This window comes from Lolium perenne, chromosome 3 (assembly GCF_019359855.2).
Source record: "Lolium perenne isolate Kyuss_39 chromosome 3, Kyuss_2.0, whole genome shotgun sequence".
NCBI classification, from domain to species: Eukaryota; Viridiplantae; Streptophyta; class Magnoliopsida; order Poales; family Poaceae; genus Lolium; species Lolium perenne.
The window spans coordinates 252,397,450-252,419,960 of record NC_067246.2 but is presented as its reverse complement, the minus strand read 5'-3'; the positions used below and the strand labels follow the sequence as shown (position 1 = coordinate 252,419,960).

The 22,511-nt window shown below is 46.8% G+C and overlaps 3 protein-coding genes across 7 annotated transcripts in view; 2 read left to right on the top strand and 1 right to left on the bottom strand.

Annotated features, from left to right (window-relative positions):
- Window positions 1–22,511, bottom strand: part of LOC127344746 (probable bifunctional methylthioribulose-1-phosphate dehydratase/enolase-phosphatase E1) — a 93,930-nt gene that overhangs the window by 6,385 nt on the left and 65,034 nt on the right. The window contains exons 1-3 of one of the 2 annotated variants that reach the window (XM_051371078.2): window positions 1,319–1,578; window positions 903–1,039; window positions 725–820 (exon numbers count right to left, since the gene is read on the bottom strand). The exons of the other annotated variant lie outside the window; for it this stretch is intronic. Of the exons in view, the coding sequence (XP_051227038.2) occupies window positions 725–820; window positions 903–1,039; window positions 1,319–1,544 (459 nt within the window). The 5' untranslated portion in view covers window positions 1,545–1,578. Of the gene's footprint in view, window positions 1–724; window positions 821–902; window positions 1,040–1,318; window positions 1,579–22,511 lie in introns of those variants that run through there. 2 annotated transcript variants of the gene reach the window in all.
- Window positions 5,109–8,427, top strand: LOC127344747 (uncharacterized). 4 transcript variants are annotated; one of them, XM_051371082.2, is made up of 2 exons: window positions 5,109–5,250; window positions 6,466–8,427. In XM_051371082.2, exon 2 carries the CDS (start codon window positions 6,556–6,558, stop codon window positions 8,104–8,106), a length of 1,551 nt encoding a protein of 516 aa, XP_051227042.1. In that variant the 5' UTR covers window positions 5,109–5,250; window positions 6,466–6,555; the 3' UTR covers window positions 8,107–8,427. The 4 variants fall into 4 exon arrangements, with proteins under 4 accessions (XP_051227042.1, XP_051227044.1, XP_051227040.1 ...); XM_051371084.2 differs by having other exon boundaries at window positions 5,112–5,250; window positions 6,463–8,427; XM_051371080.2 differs by lacking the exon at window positions 5,109–5,250 and adding an exon at window positions 5,283–5,934.
- Window positions 8,572–9,680, top strand: LOC127344748 (copper transport protein CCH). Its single transcript, XM_051371085.2, has 3 exons — window positions 8,572–8,826; window positions 8,970–9,045; window positions 9,141–9,680. Exons 1-3 carry the CDS (start codon window positions 8,821–8,823, stop codon window positions 9,266–9,268), a joined length of 210 nt encoding a protein of 69 aa, XP_051227045.1. The 5' UTR covers window positions 8,572–8,820; the 3' UTR covers window positions 9,269–9,680.

Below are 22,511 nucleotides of genomic sequence, written 5' to 3'. Positions count from 1 at the left end.
TGTATGGTAGCACACATGTTTCGATTTTAGACATGCCAGCATGTCACCCCTAACTAACTTTCAAGGGACATATATTGGAGCTCAAAATCATATAAAATATTTAGTTGCATACACCATCCACATTCTACATGTAAGACAAAACATATCACACACTCCACCATAAGAGTTTCCAATCAATGTACCAACCATACACAATTCTAAATGTTAACTTCCCGGCATGGACAAATTTAGAGGATCTGTATACATCACAGTCTGGATCAATGATCCAAACAATGGATGCATATCTGTGTTAGAGCAAATCTATACAAATTATGCACCATGTGCTAGTATTAATGATTTTTCAGGTGTGATGTTTTGAGTGACACGAACGAAACATGGGGCAAAACCAAAGTCCAGATTATTGAATCGCTGCACAAACCAGCAGCGCATCATATGCTAATAATACTTGAAGTGTATACATAGAAATGGAAATATGGAGAGTATAAATGATGATCCTTCCACAATTGATCAGAATTAAAAGGTGTCCATAATGTGGTTGACTTAACTTCTATTATAAGCATTGCATTGCCTGAGGATAAAGAAGTCCTGATCTTAAGTACATCAGGCATGATGTGTCTAACTTTTGCAATTGCATTCGTAGGTTAATTTCATGGAAACAAAAAGGAGATTTTGTGCATTAGCTGAATTTCATGGGAAATGTAAAAAAAATACTAGGAGGACTCACCCGGAACTCCTTTGCGCCAGGAACGAGCATTGTTGCCATGCAAGTCTCCATGCCATGGCTATGAATCACAGCCCCAGCTCCTCGCATTAGATAAGACTGCAGAACATCAAGGAAATTATATAACATGCAAAGGAATCTGAAACAGCAGAACGAATGAAACAAAGGAAACCCTGACGACCTTCATGAACAGAGGTGCGCAGTCTGAACACTTTGGGTGCTTGTGTGGCCATGGCTTTGCTCGCGGTGCAGAAATGATCTTGCCATCTGCTGCCATCACGTACATGTCGTCTGCCACCATCCTCTCCTTCTGCACGCCTAAACCAGATATAAAGTCAGTGACGATAAGAAAGAACATCAGTTGATCCACCGCACACCATACTCATAATAAAAGTGCACTTCGCCCAGCAAACACTGAGCGGAACGAGCAAGCGCAAGCTCGACATAAAGGCAGCAGCATCCGTCTCTATTCCTCGGCCGAGTGGGAACTCGCACCCCAGCTTAACAATTCATCGAACAGGTTGGGCTCGTTCACCGCGAGGCCGGGCTAACGTAAGCAGCGACCATAACATGAGAGCATATGGGGGAGTTAGGTACCTGACGGTGACATGACGATGAGCTGCTGCGCGAGGGGCACGGCGGGGTCGTTGGCCTTGACGGTGATGCTGCCGCCGGTGCCGGTGACCCAGCCCTGCAGGTAGAAGTGGCGGCAGAGCTCCGCCACCAGCTCCCGCGCCTCCCGCACGGCGTCGCCCGCCAGGTACGCCGCCGACGCCATCCCCTCTGCCGCCGCCGACGCAGCCTCTGCGCCACCGGTGGACATGGCTCCCCTGCCGCCTTTTCCTCCGAGGACTGTCTGGGGACTGCGGGTGGTTTTGGACTTGTGCTCCGATAGGTGGCGGCTTGATTCGTGCTGCGGTTACTCTATCTCGGGGCCACGTGTCAGTCGCGAATTGGTGGTGGCCGACTGTGACGGGACGGGAATCATCGGGGCGGGAATAAACGTTTTCTTATCTGACTCCATTTTTTTGTTGAGGATATTACTGTATTAATCTGTCTCTGATACATTACGCCGTGAGCGAAGGTGTTCACGGAAGGGAATACCATGCTCCTCGTGGTAGGTGAAGTCGAGCAGGGCGGCATATTTCGTGGTGGCCATCGTCATGGATATGGCCGCAACCCAGGCAAATGCGGTGGAGTTTCAACTTTGGATTTTCAGACAACTGGATGGTCTACCCGGCTCATCGAGGAGTAAACATGACAAAACAATTAGTAAAAATTAATACCAATGCGTCTGTAATGACTTCATCCATCTCAATATTCGATCCGTCGACTCAATCTTTTACGCTTTGTTTTTTAGGGGAATTTACTTTTTGTTTGGATGTTTGCATCGAGAGGCTATGTATTGTATTGGGCTGGATATCCAATATCTAAGATATTGATATTGAATTATTTTAGAATTTGGAGTCTTTTGCTTGCATAATAATCTTGTAGTTAAGAAAAGCAAGTTCAGTCTTACTCATACTATTTGATTATTTTTATCAAGTTACTTGCAAACTACTATACTTATCACTCCTACACTAAAAAGCAAAAGGTTAATTTTACAATTATGAATATGACTATGTGGTGGGTAATGGCAACATGGTTTGAGATGATGGTGGAGGTTCCGTTGCAATTGAGAATTTATTCACATAGGATTAACAACAAATGTCGTAAGTAATTCTAGCACCGTATATTACATGTTAACCATAAGATCTATAATAGGGAAGTCAACTGCACATTTTTCCTCTCACATATCAACGAACTTGATAGAGTCAGGCTGTGTTTCAGTGGTCTCGTAGTAGTCTGAGATGGACTTAATCTTCCCATCAGTATAGATGAAGGGTGCTCTACCATCTACGATGGACTGTCCACAACATATTAGGGGTAAAGCTGCAAATACGGAAGATGTCTACCGGGGATGTGGCGTTTTGGACAAAAGGATGAATATGCAGGGTCGTGAAAAAGGGCATTGATTGACTTAACATGAGGGAACCATTTTCCTAATCCTAGCACCTTAGTAGCTAGAGTTTTATCAAATTTATTTAGCAAACTAAGTATCTCTACAGCTAGAGTTAGCCATATGTTAATCTACGAGTTGTCTTTTTGAAGCTTTATTTGCACTGTAAAGTAGGAGTCTATGCTGATCTTCGTTCGTGTGTATTTTTATAGACATGTATTCTTTTTTACGTGCTATAGACATGTATTGGATTCACATATATTTCTATTGTACCACTCTGAGAGATGTAATAACAGTTATGTCAACGATTTGAGTACTACAACATGCAGTAGTACGTTGGGTCACCGTGTTTGTATTTTTTTTTTTTTGCCTTTTAATTCTACCATATAAAAAGCTACTTAGTTCCTTTCCTGTTCATGAAACGTTAGCAGTAGGCGGGATCCCTCCCTTTTTGCTTCCTTTTTATCACGTTTGGATGATATGGTTAGAGCATCTCCAGTTGTTGGGGCTCTCCAGGCTGAAATCCGGCGCTGTTTACCGCCGGATTAGATGAAAGTTTGGCCTGGAAGGCCCATTTTTTCAGCGGTGAGCCCAGGGTGGATGAAAGTTTTTGACAAAATACGGCGAATTCGGACAGAAGTAGGAGAAATTCGTGCAAACATAAGCGAAATTTAGTGATATTTAACTTATGTAGGCGAGTTCGTACATATATAGGCCAAATTCTTACATATATTTGAATTCGGCGACAGGGAAACATCAACTTAAACTAATAGCGGCCTCCTACATGCCAAAATGGCGGTAGAAGGCCGTGTAGTCCGCGTCGTCGTCACCGTCGCTCGAGCTAGCGGCGTCCTGGGGCGACGCCGCCTCGTACCAGCGGCTCGAACCCTTGCCAGGGTCGCCGGCGCGTGGCGGCGTTGGCCGGTACATGTCGTCGTCGCTGGTCTCGTCAAGCTTGATCAGCTCGACGGGCCTAGGCGCGACGTTCGTTGCCGCGGACAGTCCAGCGGCGCGGATGGCGGGTTGTCGTGCGGCGGCCATGTCCAGCAGCCGACGCTACTGCTCCGCCTCCTGGCGCTCCCAGTCCCGCCTGGACCACTCCAGGGCGGCGTCGATGGGGAGGGTGTTGTCAGCGGGCACCAGGTCGTTCAGCGACCTGGCGATCGCTTCCTCCATCGCGGCATCCTCCGCGCGCTTGGCCTCCTCCTCGGCGAGAGGGAGCGCCGTCCTCTGGTCGGCGTCGGAGACGCCGGCTCCTTGATGAAGACCGGTGTCGACGGAGACGCCGGCTCCTTCTTGATGAAAACCGGGGGGCGCCGATCCGCCGGACCTTGACGCGGACCTCGACCCAGACGAGGAGGAGGACTGCGTCCAGGAACTGCCGTGTCGGCGCGACACGGTAGCCGCCTCCGGCGGCGGCATCCCCAGAGGAGGGAGTTCCCACCCTCGATGTGCGCGAGCACATTCGCGAGGGTGCGGTTAGGCACGCTCCACCACCGGCGACGGCCGTCGGCGTTGTTCCTAGCGGGAGGAGGAGGGTGGCCGTCGTAAGCGGCGAGTTCACGGTCGTACCTGCGCCGGAAAAAGGCAGTCCACGCCTCGTAGTTGTCGGGGAAAAAGCGCGGCTCCGCGCGAGTGACGAGCACCGCGTCGATCTCCGCCTCCAGGGCGGCGGGATCGGGACGCCGCCCGCGCTGAGTCGCCATCCTCCCGGCGTGCGAAAGTCCGGCGGCGCCGGGTAGCCCGCCATATGGAGGAGCCGACCCTCCCATTGGTGGAGAGAGCGCGCGGCCGAAGCCGTTGTTGGCCACGCCGTCGTTTGCTATTGTTTGATCGCCGCTAGCTCGCTCGAGATTTGGGAAGATTGGGAAAGATTGAGCACAGTGAGTGTGGTGAATGCGGCCAGACGCGGTAGTTCGGCGATAAATAGAGGTCGACGCGTGAAAACGACGTGTCTGGCGAAGACTGACCGGCGGCAGGCTTTTTCAGCGCGCGGAAGATGGTGCGATGAGGACGACGATCGGCCTCTCTCGCCGACAAGTTGGGGCCACCAGCCGCGTGGGAAACTTTCTCGGCGTTTTCCGCGCTTTCGTTTCGTTCGGAGTTTCCGAGCGCTCCCCCGGGGCAGGGGATGGCCTGGACTCCCCGGACAGATGAAATGCCTAATTTGAAAGAAATCGAGAAACCGAAAGCGCGATTAAATCGTTTTCGTCCATCCGGATGAAGAAAAAGACGTCATGGCGGACCTCTGGGATGCTCTTATGGTTTCGTTATCTCATTGATAACGAAATTCTATTGCGTCGCTTGAAAAAAGAAAAACTGAGCTTTGTGGGTAAAAAAAAAAAATCCGTTCTCGTTCTCTTGGCCGGCCGGTCAACCTGGGAACCATGGAGGCGCGACCATGTCAGACACATCGGTCTTCGAGGTCAGCAAAGATTCGGGCGGCGCGGAGTATCGGAGCCCCGGAGGTGGTGCGCGCGCGTGCAGCCCACCCGCTCCTCGTCCACCTCTTCTCCACGATCTTTCCCTAGTAAGTCCACCCCCGCTGCTCATCTTGGCGCCGCCGTCAACCCCTGTGCACTCGATCTCTCTCGCGCAGCGCAGGCACGGCGAGAATGACTCGGTCTGGGACTTTGAAGTTCCATCCATGACGTAGGAGTAGACCCCACACTAACTAGGCATGTAATGTATCGCCATGACGCCATGCCCCCAAGCTTGACCGGCTGACTTGTTCCATCGGGCCGGCGCAACAAGCACTTTTCTTTTCGAGATTGAGCAAGCAATTGTTCAAGTCCCGTCTAAGTGATGCACTAGTGATGTGTCAATAGTCAAGACTGACTGCTCGAGTAGAAGCTTACAGCGATGTTCCGGCGAACCCGAAGTCCTTCGCTCACAAGGAAAGATTTTGTTCCGGTTGTTTGAGTCAAATACCCACCCCCGTAGTTGGTGCCGTTCGTCAAGATCCGGGGTCTACCTGCCGGCCTGCCGGCTGCCGCTTTCCCCTATTTCAGCTCCTCTGCAGCACTAGTTCTGTAGCTCATCACAACTTCAGAATCCCGTGGTTCCCCCCTTTATTCAATTAATCAACTGTACTCCACCTAGGATTCTCGGAGCCTGGTGTGCTCTGAATTCGGTTGATCAATTGAGCAGCTTTTCGTCCAGTTCCTGCGGGCTGGAGATTTGCTTTGATTGGTGTCTCCTCTCCATCTGAGAGGTATGTTCAGTTTTGACATGGCTCTGCATTTTTTTTTCCAGTTCATGCGCACTGTGCTCTTTGATTCAAGAAATGGAAGATCATTCTATAAGACTACGGATTTGGTGGGGATCTATGCTTTTGAACTTCACAAGAGCAAATATCTGTTATGATCAATGGATCTCATACATGTTGGTGTTTTTCCCTAGATTTTTGCAGCACATAGGTTAAAATGAATATTTTTGGTATTTCTTTCACACTTCTCGACGATACTAGGTTTGAAATGAAAGAAGCCTAGTGGCCAGTGGACATGCTGATATACATATACTAATACATGCCTTTTGGTTAACATTTTAGATATGACACCTGAAGAATCTGTGTGGCGCAACTATAGTTTTGGAGAACTTGATACATGTTATTGCGTTTATATCAAAATCTTCATATCATAATTCATAAGCATATTTGTGGTTCCACAAGTATGCAATCGTCCTACTTAAAGTCTGAAATCCACGATTCAATCGTAACCCTCTTTTGTTTTCAATTTGATAGCAGAATGCTGCAATTCCTTTGAGCCACAGCTGAAGATCATCATCCTCTGTCCTTAGGCAGCCAAAAGTACAAAATTCAGTCAGACATAACAAAATGAGTCACAATATTACCGAGGATGATATAGAAGACGCACCATGTTCAGATGCAAATTCACCAATTTTGACTGAATATCACATCACAGTTCCTGCTCTACATGATGGATTAATGCAAAGGGAAGATCATCATGAGAGACGGCTTCTGGATTTCCTCAAAGCAACTCCTTCAGTGCAATGGCTAAAGGAAATCAACCTTTGTGCGCCACTGGGAAGTTTTAAGCTACCATCGATCGGCATCCACCGCTATCTCCATGTTCACTTCGTCAGAAGAATCGAGTGGAGCTCACTCTTCACCATTTGCAAGAACCATCTCAAGCATCCTCTGAACATTGCTCTTCTCATATGGCTGCTCTGTGTTGCTGCTGCTGGTGCCATGTTAGGACTGCTCCTGCTAGGATTGTTGAACGAGGCATTTCCTTCCAAGGACTTGAGAGACCACTGGATAGAGATCGACAACCAAATCCTCAACGCCCTCTTCACTCTCATGAGCATATACCAGCATCCCAGCTTCATCCACCACCTTGTTCTCCTCTGCCGGTGGAGGCCAGAGGACGTCGCCGACCTTAGAAAGGTTTACTGCAAGAATGGCACCCAGCGGCCTAATGAGCGAGCACACATATCCTTCGTGGTGGCCCTCCTCCACATCACTTGCATCTCTCAGTACGTTGACTGTAGCCTGTACTGGGGCTTCCCCAGCAGATCACGTTCCGAGTTCGCCGATAACTTCTTCTTCATCCTCGGAGTCGCTGCGCCTGTTGTTGCGGGAGTGTACACCGTGTACAGCCCTCTAGGCAGAGACGTCGACGATGCTGCCTCCTGTGAAGAAACCAAGCATCCTTACACAACAGAAGTCGAAACGGCTGAAGCAAGAACAGTGGTCGGCAACCCGATGTGGGCAGGGGAGCTGCTCGACTGCAGCGAGGATCCCACGGCGTGCTACCTATCGTTCTTGTGCACATTCTGCGTGTTCGGCTGGAACATGGAGCGGCTCGGGCTGGGCAACATGTACGTGCACACCGTCATGTTCCTGCTACTGTGCGTCGCGCCGTTCTGGGTGTTCAACATCACGGCACTCAACATTCACGACTACGTGCTCAGCGACGCCTTTGGTGCTGCAGGGATCGTCCTGTGCTTCTTTGGGCTTCTGTACGGGGGTTTCTGGAGGATCCAGATGAGGAAGAAGCTCGGGCTGCCCAGAAGCAGGTGGTGCTGCGGCTCAGCGTCACTGACGGACTATGTGCAGTGGCTGTTCTGCTGGCCATGCGCGCTCGCACAGGAGGTCCGCACGGCGAACCTGTACAACGTGGAGGATGGTAGTTTCTACAGGAAACTGGTGGACGGTGGTGATCCAGAGAGTGGACCGGCATCGATGGTTGCGCCAGAAGTGCCAGTCTCGTTTGGAGTGCGAGAGGGGAACCACGTTGTTATCAAACTGGCGATGGAAGGCGAAATGATACCACCCGTCCAACCGGTGGTAGAGTCTGGACGGCAGAGGCAAGCTGGTGATGAAGAAATTGTGGCAAATGGTAGCAGCCAGCTAAAAAGTTGACCCACAGCTGTTGGATGGTGACTGATGTTGTATAGTATGCGGAAGCTGACGAATAGATCTTCCTTTTTGGGATTGATGTCATCATTTGACATTCTTATGCTCTTGGTTTGTCATGTTCTCTTTTAGGACTGTAGGTCGTTAGTCATTAGTTAGTCCATTTCTGATCAGGTCAGCTACTGGAACACTGTAACAGGTGTCATCTACTCATCTTTTCGTGTTCCTTTTTATAAGAGAAAAAAAAGCCTCATATGATTACTATGAGGCTCTTACTATGATAATTATGAAATATTAAATCACCATGTTGATGCCAGAAAGTAAGAACTGACTAGTGTCGTGTTTAAGCCTCCGACTGAAGAATAGTGCAGCTGGTTAGGCCGTGTATATACCAGTAACTTCAGAAGGAATTAGCTGGAACCAGTTCAAAAGGAGATTCTTACTCATGTATCTGGTAGACTTCGGCAATCTGTGGCCCTTTCCAAGTGTGAAATGCCTGCCTCTTTGAAGACAGCTTGAAAGTGAACCGATACTATGTGCTTTATCATTCACGGTGGAGAACAAAAGTTGCCGTTGCTTGCAGAAAAGTGAGAGGTACAGTTGTAGTATATAAGCTTCAGGATACAGAGACATAGCCATCTCTACTTCAGAGCTGCCTGAGAAGTGGTGGCTGCACCTGCACAGTACCTAGTAGGGTCCTGTTCTACTCGCTCGGAAGCCATGGCTGTAAGTTACTACTACTCAGTTCTTCTGTTCATGCAACAGTATATTTGTATCTGAAGTTCTGAGTTATTGTACAACTAGAAGCAGATCATCCGTATCCTTCTCTACAGCTTGAGCCTGAAAGTGTATTCACATGGCAACTGCAGGTAGTGGAGTTGAAGGTTGGGATGCACTGCGACAGGTGCATCAAGTCGATCAAGAAGGCGATCAAGACGATCGATGGTAGGGAGGCCTTTGATCCACTCAATAGTCGATACAAACAGTCACTTTCCACACCTGCATATATATAATTAACGAGGCTTATGGCTTACGTGCAGATATGGAGAGTTACCAACTCGAGAAGGAGACGAACAAGGTCACAGTGACAGGAAACATTACCCCAGAGGAAGTGGTCAAGGCTCTGCAGAAGATCGGGAAGACGGTATCCTACTGGGGTGAAGAGTGAAGACTAGAGCACAGGGGAAGTGGTGAAGGCGATTGCAAAACATGAAGACGGTGACATGCTGATGTGGTGAAGAGCAGAGCGCATGATAGTTAGCTAGGTATTACAGTATTAGCTCGTGTGTTACCATGAGATTCAGAAGCTACTTACACGCACCCCATATCAAGTAATTTTTGGTGAGTTTCTATGAAATGGGTTAGCTGCCCCATGTGCTTGTTGAATCGATGGGAACATCTTCTTAGAGGATGAACCCAGCTTTCGCACGTTTTTGACGGGAAATTAATAATGGGTACGATGTATCTGTCGTCCGGATTCAGGACACAGCTACACGAGGGTGACTGTGTTATCCTGTCACTTGTTGGGACTGTTTCAGTTCTCATCTTTACAATATATACATACTGCTGGTTGATTGATACTAGTATCTCTTTGGTGTCTGCCTCGAACCATGCCACTCCTTATCTATTCAGCAAGTTGCATGGTAGCAGCAACGTTGGCCCTTCCAGCACCCGCAGACACCGATCCAACTGTCCGAGTCAAAGAAAGGCACCGCCTTTCAGAGAAAAGGGTAGAGATCAAACCCATATGCAGCGTATAAGTGAATTGCCTAGCTTTTTTTTCATTAGTTCAGACTTTTATTTTTAGATAGTGCAGGAAGCTCTACACAGGCCAATCACAAACCGGTGGTCGGATCGAGGGGAGGACATATATGGTCACATGGGCACCTATCAGCGGCTACAAGAAGCCACAAACTAGCACCAAAACACTTGCCGGTGCATCGCGATGAAGATGACAACAGAAGACCTGAGACCTGAAGATCGACGTGTGGATCCACGACGACGACCAGTTCGTGGTTCAGAGTTCAGAACAGCGATTCTCACAGGAAAACGCCATGAGTTCATCCGTTCGTTTGCTCTGAATTTTCTTCTTTGCAGAGCGTGTACCCGCGTAGCTAGATGGCTCGCTGGCAGCGGCATATGCAGCATTGCTGTCTCTCCGGTGGAGGCAACGGCCTGGGCCGTGCATCATGCATGCATCTTCCCCCAGGAAAGACGATTTTTCTCCGCACCACCGGCGCCACCGCGGAGAAAAATCTGCAGCGGTCCGTGCCCAGCTAGCTCTCTCTGTGCATCACGCCGAGTTCAGATGCAGTTGCGTTGCGTCCCGCTGTTCTCCTTGTTCTTTCTGCCGAGAAAGCTCCTCGCGCGATTACGTCCTGCCGAGGGAACGTGCGCTGGCATATAGGAGAGAACACGTCAGGACTTCGTCGTGTGCGTACATGGCGGTTTGGAGCCATGGCACGGCTGCCACGGCACCGCCTCGTGCGTTCGTCTGCATCCGTGTATGCCCCTACACAGTGGACTGAAAGCAACGGCGAGCGAGGAAACAATTCATTAGCTAGAAACATGTGGGCAGGATGTAGAGTACATCGGTCGATCAAAACCATGATACTACTATCGTTGATCGGAGCGCCTTCCAAGAAAGCTGGGGACCGGAGGCGATGATGCTCCCTTCTAGGAAGGAGGCGGCGGGGTGGAAAAGACTTCCCCAAGGAGAAGCCGGTAGCGGCTCGCAATCTCATGGTCATGGAGGTGTATATAGCTCACCCAAGACCGCTAGGCAGCACCGCACAACGGGGCGATTTGCCAAAAATAACCCAAAAGTGAAAGAAAAGCACGGACTGACCCTCCAGCGAAACTATTTCACCCATCTAACCCTTTTGTGTGGCGCCCCTCCTGCCGGCGCCACTCTCCCAGCCGACGTGGCGCCCTCGACGCTGAGCTGGTGCGCCGATCCGACGTGGCAGCATGTGTGGCGCCCCTCCCATCCTTGCCACACATGCCAACTTATAATTGCCCAAAACATACTGTGAGACAATTCGTCTGGAACTTAGCCGTTTTGGCGAGGCTCTATGTGTGGCGCCGATGCCACGGGCGCCACACTAGCATGTGTGGCGCCGATGCCACGGGCGCCACACAAAGAGGCTCGCCAAAACGGCTAAGGACTAATCGTCCGGAGCCCCTGGATGTTTTCGACCCAAAAGTTGCTATATGTTGGCATGTGTGGCGCCAATGCCACGGGCGCCACACAGTGCAGTGTGGCGCCAGTGTGAAGGGCGCCACACATTGACTTGTGTTAAAAACATGAAAAATCCTACCAAACTCCAACAGTTTTGAGTACAACATTGGACACAACAAGTAGCAATTTCAGAACATACACATATAACACTTCATAGCTCACATCGTAGCAAGTAGATTCAAACAACAAGTAGCATTACAGACATTGTTCGAAATGACATAGGGTTCACAACTCGATACTTATGAAGATATAGTTCACAACAACACGTAGCACATCCTAGTGTCGTCCTCGACGTGCCGTCCTCACGGGCTGCTTCCGGACGGCCATCCTCTTCGTCCGCTGCCGTGGCTCTTGTTGCTGCTTCTCCTGCTGCTCCTGCTCCTCCTCCTCTGAAGATAACGGCTCGTCGTTCCTCATCCTCGACAAAGATGATCTCCGCGGCGGCCCCTCATCCTCCTCAATGACAACCTTCTTTCCTCGGTTGACATAATCTTCCGGAGTGTACCGGTTTGGAGCCTTGCCCCTTGGCTTCAACTGGTAAGCTGACCGTGGGGCTTGCTTGGAGGTATGCTTTGACTCAGAATTTCCTCGTCGTCAGGAATCTTCACAAACATGAACACATGAGATTACAAAAGTTTAAATTAGTAAGAACATGTTTGACAGCAACAAAATAGTCCATACCTCCCGCTCTTCAGAAGAGGAGGATGTAGGAATTTCGCCTTCGCGGCAACCTAGCAAGTTGACTAACCGCCGCATCTTTCGTGCAGTGTTCTGCGTCATGGAACTCATGGTTACAAAGCCACCAGAACATAATAGCGTACATTCAAAGTTGGTGATCATACCTTAATGAAATGCCGCAACGGTCCGACAGGCTTTTCATCTCTCCCGCTCTGCTCCCACATAATCTCGCACTCGTGAGCTGTTTTTTGGATCTCCGTCCGCTGTGACAAACATAGCATACACAATTTAAGCGAGCACATGGCAATCTAGATGATGTACTAGTTAGTGAGAGAATCCATTACCACGAAGTTCAGCTCGGAAGCAATAGAAGTTGATCTCCCTCTGCGAGCAAAGGTGTCGTGCTGGCTTTGTGCAACCTCATCGAACTCGATGGGGTCGTCCAAGATGTCCTCAGCATACGCGTGCTTCACTAACTCGATACGCGTGTTTTCATGGAACCACTCGAGGTAGTTGTTGAAAGCGGCCAAGTCGTGAGGCACAATCTCCACAGGGCCAGCATTCCGTGTCGCTTCCAAACAGTGTAGGAATGCTGCAACGTGGCCGCTATGATGAACTGGCTAATTTGTGATCTTCCTCTGCCGCTGCCTATCAGGCCTGCAAGAATCAAGAAGTTAGATTGTACCTCTTCTATCAAGAATCTTCCATCGCATGATTCCAGAAGTTTACCTATGAAGCTCCTTGTCTGTGTCTTGCCACTGAGGTGGGCACTCCTGATACAGCCCAAACTGTCTCATCATTCTGTGCGGCTGGTGGTGTTCAACAAGCCACATGCATATGAGTGGGCAGCGCATACGCCAGAACCGCGCCTCCTCCGTGCACTTGTGGTTGAGGTCAGCCATCCCCGCGCCAATATGGTAGTACGTACCATATGGCTCCCATTCCACCTGCAGCATACAAATATTTCAGAATTTAGAACATGCCAGTAGAATCAATGAAAACTAGGATTTCAAAAGAGTGATCGGTTACCTGCTCAGCGGTAAGAGTATCCAACTCCGCAGTGTACTGCCTGTACATGATCTTTGGATCGCTCGTCATCTCCGAGATATTGTCCCAAAGGTATGCCCAAGTCGGCTCCCGATCAAGGTTCTCATGGTGATGAGGCCATGGCCTCTCGTTGAGTACCCTGGGACGCCCAACTGATAGGCGGTCCCAGCTCCATACGGAAAGTAGGAGCATGCATCCACCAATACCGCTGCTCCCAGTCCTGCTCCCAGTCCTGCGACAAGATTCGTCCAACTGCGTACATAAGACATTTGGTTAGTACTTTGTCTAGCACACTACTATAGGAAAATAGTACATAGAACAAATCATCACCTGCCGGTAGAGGTAGGCAAGTGCCGCTGTTCCCCAACTCCACCGGTGCTCCAACACCGTAAGCGCCTTCAGCCAACACCAATGGGCCAGCTTCCCCCCACTGTCAGGAAAGAGAGTCCTCGAAATCATGTACCATAAGTACACGCGGGTGTACGTCCTTAGAGTGTCCCTGTTGGCCCCTTCCGGGCATTGTCCAAATTTAAGCCTAATCCAAGAGAAAGACGCGCCGGCGGGAGCCCTCGCCTTTAGTTCTGCTGGCAGCGGAGGAGCCCTGCCAATAAGCGCCTCCATCTGCTGGTGCCACCCATCAGAAGCTGTGTTCATACACAGTGGCTCGCCCTGAATAGGTAGTCCAAGGATCATGGAAATATCCTGGAGAGTAGGGGCCATCTCGCCGGCCCTCAAGTGGAAGGTGTGCATCTCCGGCCTCCACCGGTCGACAAGAGCGGTGAGTGCCGCGGCGTTCATGTTCGGCCCCCCACGGCTTACAAGGGATATGAACGGGAGAAGACCGGTACGCTCGATGAACTCCGTGTACCTCTCGTCATACGATATATCCACTGTGCCATGGTAACGAATCTTCAAAGGGTGAAGATCCGTTGTCCTCTCCGTCATATGAACAGCCCGGTGATCCTTGTCATACTCTTGATCTAGGAGCCACACCATCCTACATGTTTACACAAATACACCATATTATGAGCCATTCATAACAAATATGAGCAACACATACATGAGAATATATCCAAATAAGCCATCACACATACATCATATACATACATATACATTCATATCTAGGCATTCCTAACAAATATGAGTTATTCCATCACAAATACTAGGCATATGTAACACATTTGAATGCATTTGCTAGGCAAATATTAGACATTTCAACACATACATAGGATTTCAACACATACATGTAAAATTTCATATCTAGGGTTCCAACAAATATTTGGTTCAAACACATATACTACAATGTAGATTCCACCAACATTAATTTCCATATCAATGGTTCATATCCAAATCCACCAACATAAATTTCCATGTCTAGGGTTCATATCCAAATCTACCAAATCCACCAACACTAGTGGATGAATCGGAGGGAATCGAAGGGGAATACCTTGAGGAATGGATGAGGTAGGAGTTGGCCGGATAGATCTGACGAATCCTTGGTCGATTTGGTGGGGGGGGGGGGCGAAGGGGAGGCGGGCGGCGGCGGCGGTTTCCTGGGAGCAGAGAAGAAAGAAGAGAGAAGAAGAGGTGTGGTCGGGCTGGGGCGGGCACGAGTAGGGTTGAAAATGAAAAGGAAACTTTCCGTCCGTTTTCGAAGAAAAAGGAAATGGAGAGCAAAAAAGGGAAAAGGAAATGTCATTTTGCGGAAAACGAAAGGAAACGGAAGAATCATAAAAGGAAACGAAAATGAAAACGAGGGAGTTGTTTCCGACGGAAACGAAAACGGCAAAGGAAATTCCGGATAAACAAATATGAAAAGTTTTCGCAAATGTAACCTAGAGAGGCCCATGTTCTTGGTAGGCCTACATTTACACATGAAACTGGGCCTGCAGACCACCTACTAATTATAGACAGCCGCCTACAGTCCCGATGACTCATCTCTGTTTGGGACGATTCCACAAGACCTAGTCCCTACTCCCAAGCGATCGCAACGATCGCGGCTTCTTCCTACAAGACGAGTGATCAGGCGACCAAGTGACTGCCCACGAACAGTCTTAGTGTCAACGCAAAAATATTTATGTGAACTTGCGCTTGTCTAAGTGTTAAATTATGTCGGTCACTCCCTCCATCACTAAAAGGATGTCTTAACTTTGTCAAATTTTGGATGTATCTAGATACTAAATTGGGTCTAGATACATCCAAATTTGGACAAAGTTGAGACACCCTTTTAGTGATGGAGGTAGTATTTTATGTTGAATTGCCGCTTGTTGAAGTTGAGTGATATTCCTTGTCTTCTTGTCTACTTCGTTATACATGCCTTTTCGGTATACAAACTAAGGTAATATGCTACCATTTTATTGTGACATATATTCATTTTCGTAACGTATTCGTCATGTATCCTCTCCATATTCATCTTTGGTGATTTTCGTTTCCATATTCGTTTTCGGGGTTTTCGATTTCGTTTTCGATTCCGTTAAGATAGGCGGAAACAAAAACGATAAGACATATTTCCGTCCGTTTTCGTTTCGTTTTCGACCCTAGGCACGGGCGCCACACTTAAGTACATGTGTGGCGCCCGTGGCATCGGCACCACACATGCTAGTGTGGCGCCCGTGGCATCGGCGCCACACATAGAGGCTCGCCAAAACGGCTAAGTCCCAGACGTCCGGAGCCCCTGGATGTTTTCGACCGAAAACTTGATATAAGTTGGCATGTGTGGCGCCGATGGGAGGGGCGCCACACATGCTGCCACGTCGGATCGGCGCACCAGCTCAGCGTCGAGGGCGCCACGTCGGCTGGGAGAGTGGCGCCGGCAGAAGGGGCGCCACACTGGCATGTGTGGCGCCGATGGGAGGGGCGCCACACAAAAGGGTTAGATGGGTGAAATAGTTTCGCCGGAGGGTCAGTCTGTGCTTTTCTTTCACTTTTGGGTTATTTTTATGCAAATCGCCGCACAACGGAGGATCATTTTTTTTACAATAGGAATATATTAATATCACGAATATATCATTCATATCAAGTAGATGCACATAAAAAAAGAATTACAAAAAATAAAAAACCTCCCTATAGTGATCAATTCTTTATAGCAGTGTACCAAACAACCCAAGACAGCACCAGGAATTAATCTTCCCAAAAATGACATCTCAAAAAAGGAAACAACATACCAAACAAAAGAGGAGCGCATTGATGCTAACCAAACACCATCTGGAACGTGAGCCCGTGGACCTGTTGTGTCTTGACGACCGAGGCTGATTTTGTGGAAAAATGTTTGGCTAATTAGCAATTACTTGTAAATTCTCGTGTGAACAGGGTTTGTACCGTAATTTAAATCTTTGCACCGGGTCTTAAAGAAAAACTTCTCCAACACCAAACTAGCTTCATTAGATTCGTGGCATAATATGTATTTTTTAGACTTGGTCAAACTTAAAAAGTTTGATTTGGTGGAAGCAGCGTCTCAGATCCGGGGTGCATATGCTTCATTTATTTTAAATATATTTAAAATGCATTTTAATGTTAAAAAATTCTATAGAAATTGTCGCGCGCAGACATGTTCACAACCTATGTGCGCACCAAGTGTTGTTTCAAGAAAAACCAATCTTTTGTGTGGCATGTGTAAAAAATACAAAATTTGATGCTACAATAAGGGTTTGCACGAGACCTTTTTTTTTGTCTTTCTTCCACAGAGCACCAAAGTTGTCATTTTTTCTCGAAAGTTAAGGTGCGCACATAGAATGCATATATGTATGGGCGAATCGCCCCGAATTGTTCTCTCAATACCTTGTTGAAAGTGTGCATAATCTTCTAAATGTTACACTCAGGAACATAAAAGATATATTTGACCATGAAAAATAAACAAAGATCCAATGATTCAAGTACAAACCCCTTCGATGTTACTTTCTATATTCTAGAGTTTTCATTATTATTTTTAGTTATCCCTTCTATTTACTTTGAACAGATATACATACACATGCTGTCTGGAAACAACGGCCAGCTTTAGAGCTCCCGGCCATGGTATTTGTGAAAATTAAAATATATACGAGATCGCGAACTTCTACCCAGTTCAAATTATTCTATTAAGATATGAGATATTCTTTTAGTTTTTTCACAATCTAGAACGAATTGGGTTGCCAAGTATTTAGAACGAATTGGGTTAGCCAAGTATTTAATTACGGGGTAATATCTCGAAAATGAGACATCTAACATCACTTCGCAATATATGAATTAATTTTAGTGCGTGTGCATCTTCCACGGTCAATGTTAATTGTATAATAAAACATTGAATATTTATCTGCTATATTACTGGTTCTTTTTGTTAAGTATAATTTTAAACAGCGATGGTTAAGATATATGTCGAGAGAATAGTAATGAATATGAAGAAGTAAAAAAGTATGGTATAAAAAATTAACAAAACAATGGCATATGAAATTAGATGAAGCTTCACGCAGCCAACCGTAGTTGGTCGACATGGTTGGTGCGAACAATTTCTTCTAATGCGGAAGTCAGTGTATATTACTGCAACTTAGTAGACATGTTCGGTAATGCGCAATCACGGTACCATTAACCATTGGATCAATAACCAAAGTTGGGAGCTATTATGATACGAACCTTTCGTCTTGATACATATGTTAAACCATTTGCTTCACGATATGTTGATAACCCGATATGAGACTTTAATTATTGGTAAACACTAACAATCGGGATCCGATTGGAAACGAATGCTCGGACCTTCCCGATACCGTCGATCTTATCTCAAAATGAACGTCCGTCTGTGCCCCTACCCCACCCCTCTACATTAATTATAAACGTCAATTCCGCTCATCTCTCCCCTCCCCGCAGTGCTCCCTCCCATCTCCGCTTCCCTCGATCTGATTCCTCGCCACCCCCAGACTCTACTCTCCCGAGTCCAGCCCTCCACCTCAACATCTCGTATGCTGGCACGCATGACGCTCCACCACGTAGAGACGTCACCAGGGCATAACTAATTGGTGGTTGGCGGCAGTAGGTATCGGTGACAAAAAGATGTCGCCGCGGCGGAAGCATCCGTAGACCAGGCCGTCAAGCCTTCAATCCGGCCGAAGTAGTTGGCCATTGTCTGCTTCCAGCGCTCACAGGATCACTCTCAGATCTCTCTTATGAAAACATGATTCAGGAAATAAGGTAATCGAAACTGAACTGGTCCAAATGTGTGCATTGTGTATTTTTCCTGCATTTTTTCGGACATTTAAATCCAAATAGTCCTTTGTATGTGCAGTTGTGATATCAATTGTACACGCTTGACTTAATGAAGGGTTGGGCCTAGGTAACTTGTGATCACATCTTCTGTCTATTTGTGTTTTAGATCTTTGTGAGGTAACATAGTAAGTATTGTTGATGCTGCTTTCTTCGTTACAAAATTATGCATCCACGTGTTTGCGGCAAGCTACTTTTTCCTTGCTTCCATGTACTGTCAGGGTCAGCTAACTTTTTGTGCATTGCAAGTGACCTAGATTCCAACTGCTCATATATTTTTTTACTTTCAGGTTTAAAACCTGCGTAATCCTTTACAATTCACCTCTTGGACAGGCCTACTTCACTATCAACCAGATCTGCGGCTAGTGATGCATCCATGATGCTTCATAACATCACCCATGCCGCTCCAATCCCCTGCATCATGGAGCAGCGGAAGCAAACATGACTACTGATACGTCTCCAACGTATCGATAATTTCTTATGTTCCATGCTTGTTTTATGACAATATCTACATGTTTTATACACACTTTATGTCATATTTATGCATTTTTCGGCACTAACCTATTAACAAGATGCCGAAGAGCCAGTTGTTGTTTTCTGCTGTTTTTGGTTTCAGAAATCCTAGTAAGGAAATATTCTCGGAATTGGACGAAATCAATGACCAGGATCTTATTTTTCCATGAAGCTTCTAGAACACCGAAAGGGAAACGAAGTGGGGCGACGAGGCGCCCACACAACAGGACGGCGCGGCCCAGGTGCTGGCCGCGCGGCCCTGGCGTGTGGGGCCCTCGTGGCGCCCCCTGACCTACCCTTCCGCCTACATAAGTGATACGTCTCCGACGTATCGATAATTTCTTATGTTCCATGCCACATTATTGATGTTATCTACATGTTTTATGCACACTTTATATCATATTCGTGCACTTTCTGGAACTAACCTATTAACAAGATGCCGAAGTGCCGATTCTTTGTCTGCTGTTTTTGGTTTCAGAAATCCTAGTAAGGAAATATTCTCGGAATTGGACGAAATCAACGCCCAGGGGCCTATTTTTCCACGAAGCTTCCAGAAGTCCGAAGACGAAACGAAGTGGGGCCACAGGGTGCCCAAACCCTAGGGCGGCGCGGCCCACCCCCTGGCCACGCCGGCCTATGGTGTGGGGCCCCTGTGCCCCCTCCTGACTTGCCCTTCCGCCTACTTAAAGCCTCCGTGACGAAACCCCCAGTACCGAGAGCCACGATACGGAAAACCTTCCAGAGACGCCGCCAACGCCGATCCCATCTCGGGGGATCCAGGAGATCGCCTCCGGCACCCTGCCGGAGAGGGGAATCATCTCCCGGAGGACTCTACGCCGCCATGGTCGCCTCCGGTGTGATGTGTGAGTAGTCTACCCCTGGACTATGGGTCCATAGCAGTAGCTAGATGGTTGTCTTCTCCCCATTGTGCTATCATTGTCGGATCTTGTGAGCTGCCTAACATGATCAAGATCATCTATCTGTAATTCTATATGTTGCGTTTGTTGGGATCCGATGAATAGAGAATACTTGTTATGTTGATTATCAAAGTTATATCTACGTGTTGTTTATGATCTTGCATGCTTTCCGTTACTAGTAGATGCTCTGGCCAAGTAGATGCTTGTAACTCCAAGAGGGAGTACTTATGCTCGATAGTGGGTTCATGCCTGCATTGACACCTGGGACAGTGACAGAAAGTTCTAAGGTTGTGTTGTGCTGTTGCCACTAGGGATAAAACATTGATGCTATGTCTAAGGATGTAGTTGTTGATTACATTACGCACCATACTTAATGCAATTGTCTGTTGCTTTGCAACTTAATACTGGAGGGGGTTCGGATGATAACCTGAAGGTGGACTTTTTAGGCATAGATGCAGTTGGATGGCGGTCTATGTACTTTGTCGTAATGCCCAATTAAATCTCACTATACTCATCATGATATGTATGTGCATGGTCATGCTCTCTTTATTTGTCAATTGCCCAACTGTAATTTGTTCACCCAACATGCTGTTCGTCTTATGGGAGAGACACCTCTAGTGAACTGTGGACGCCGGTCCAATTCTCTTTACTGAAATACAATCTACTGCAATACTTGTTCTACTGTTTTCTGCAAACAATCATCTTCCACACAATATGGTTAACTCTTTGTTACAGCAAGCTGGTGAGATTGACAACCTCACTGTTTCGTTGGGGCAAAGTACTTTGGTTGTGTTGTGCAGGTTCCACGTTGGCGCCGGAATCCCTGGTGTTGCGCCGCACTACATCTCGCCGCCATCAACCTTCAACGTGCTTCTTGACTCCTACTGGTCCGATTAAACCTTGGTTTCTTACTGAGGGAAACTTGCCGCTGTGTGCATCACACCTTCCTCTTGGGGTTCCCAACGGACGTGCCAACCACACGCATCAAGCAAATTTCTGGCGCCGTTGCCGGGGAGATCAAGACACGCTGCAAGGGGAGTCTCCACTTCTCAATCTCTTTACTTTGTTTTTGTCTTGCTTAGTTTTATTTACTACTTTGTTTGCTGCACTAAATCAAAATACAAAAAAATTAGTTGCTAGTTTTACTTTATTTGCTATCTTGTTCGCTATATCAAAAACAAAAAAAAAAAAATTAGTTACTTGCATTTACTTTATCTAGTTTGCTTTATCTACTATTGCTAAAATGAGTAACCCTGAAGTTGAAGTTCGTTCGTTTAAGCAACAAGGGGGAGAATATTTAAGAGATGCTTGGTATAGAATTAGTAATGCCCATAATAGGTGCACTAAGAAACACTCCACCACTATTTTACTCAGGAATTTTTATGTTGGTATCTCTAGCTGGAATAGGTATGTTCTTGATTGTCTCGCAGGAGGTAACTTCTTAAGTACTCCTGCATTAGAAGCTAGCTGCATTATTGAAAGTCTATTTGTAATACCCCCTGTTGATGAAGTTAAAACTGAAATCTCTCTTGAAGATGTTATAAAAAAATTAGAAACCATAGAGAAAAATTTTCCAAGTGTTGAAACTAAATTGGAAACGTTACTTGATAAAACTGATGAACTTGATAAATCCTTAGAAGGAATTGATGAAAGAATTAGTGTCCTAGGAACTTGTGTTGTCCATGATGATCAAATTAATAGGATTGATGAACTTGAAAAAGCTATGGGAACCTTGGGTTCAACATTTTCTTCTCTTAAATATAAGGAGAAAGCTTATGTGGGTAAGGAGCAAAAGTTTATGTATGTCTCTAAAGTGCCTAAACCAAAGAAATATTACTATAGGCCTAAAATTGATAAATCCCTTAGTACCACCACGGATGGGGGAGCTTGTGATAACGATACACCATCTTTCGATAATACTTGATACACACTTTCTGCGCCTAGCTGAAAGGCGTTAAAGAAAAGCGCTTATGGGAGACAACCCATGGTTTTTACCTACAGTACTTTGTTTTTATTTTGTGTCTTGGAAGTTGTTTACTACTGTAGCAACCTCTCCTTATCTTAGTTTTGTGTTTTGTTGTGCCAAGTTAAGCCGTTGATAGAAAAGTAAGTACTAGATTTGGATTACTGCACAGTTCCAGATTTCTTTGCTGTCACGAATCTGGGTCCACCTCCCTGTAGGTAGCTCAGAAAATTAAGCCAATTTACATGCATGATCCTCAGATATGTACACAACTTTCATTCAATTTGAGCATTTTCATTTGAGCAAGTCTGGTGCCATTTTAAAATTCGTCAATACGAACTGTTCTGTTTTGACAGATTCTGCCTTTTATTTCGCATTGCCTCTTTTGCTATGTTGGATGAATTTCTTTGATCCACTAATGTCCAGTACCATTATGCAATGTCCAGAAGTGTTAAGAATGATTGTGTCACCTCTGAATATGTCAATTTATATTGTGCACTAACCCTCTAATGAGTTGTTTCGAGTTTGGTGTGGAGGAAGTTTTCAAGGATCAAGAGAGGAGTATGATGCAACATGATCAAGGAGAGTGAAAGCTCTAAGCTTGGGGATGCCCCGGTGGTGCACCCCTGCATATATTAAGAAGACTCAAGCGTCTAAGCTTGGGGATGCCCAAGGCATCCCCTTCTTCATCGACAACATTATCAGGTTCCTCCCCTGAAACTATATTTTTATTCCATCACATCTTATGTGCTTTTTCTTGGAGCGTCGGTTTGTTTTTGTTTTTGTTTTGTTTGAATAAAATGGATCCTAGCATTCACTTTAT

Coding starts and splice junctions, on each gene's coding strand:
- LOC127344747 (XM_051371082.2), top strand. CDS start 6,556: ATGAGTCACAATATTACCGAGGATGATATAGAAGACGCACCATGTTCA.
- LOC127344748 (XM_051371085.2), top strand. Junction 9,046..9,140: donor GGCGATCAAGACGATCGATG/GTAGGGAGGCCT, acceptor GCTTACGTGCAG/ATATGGAGAGTTACCAACTC.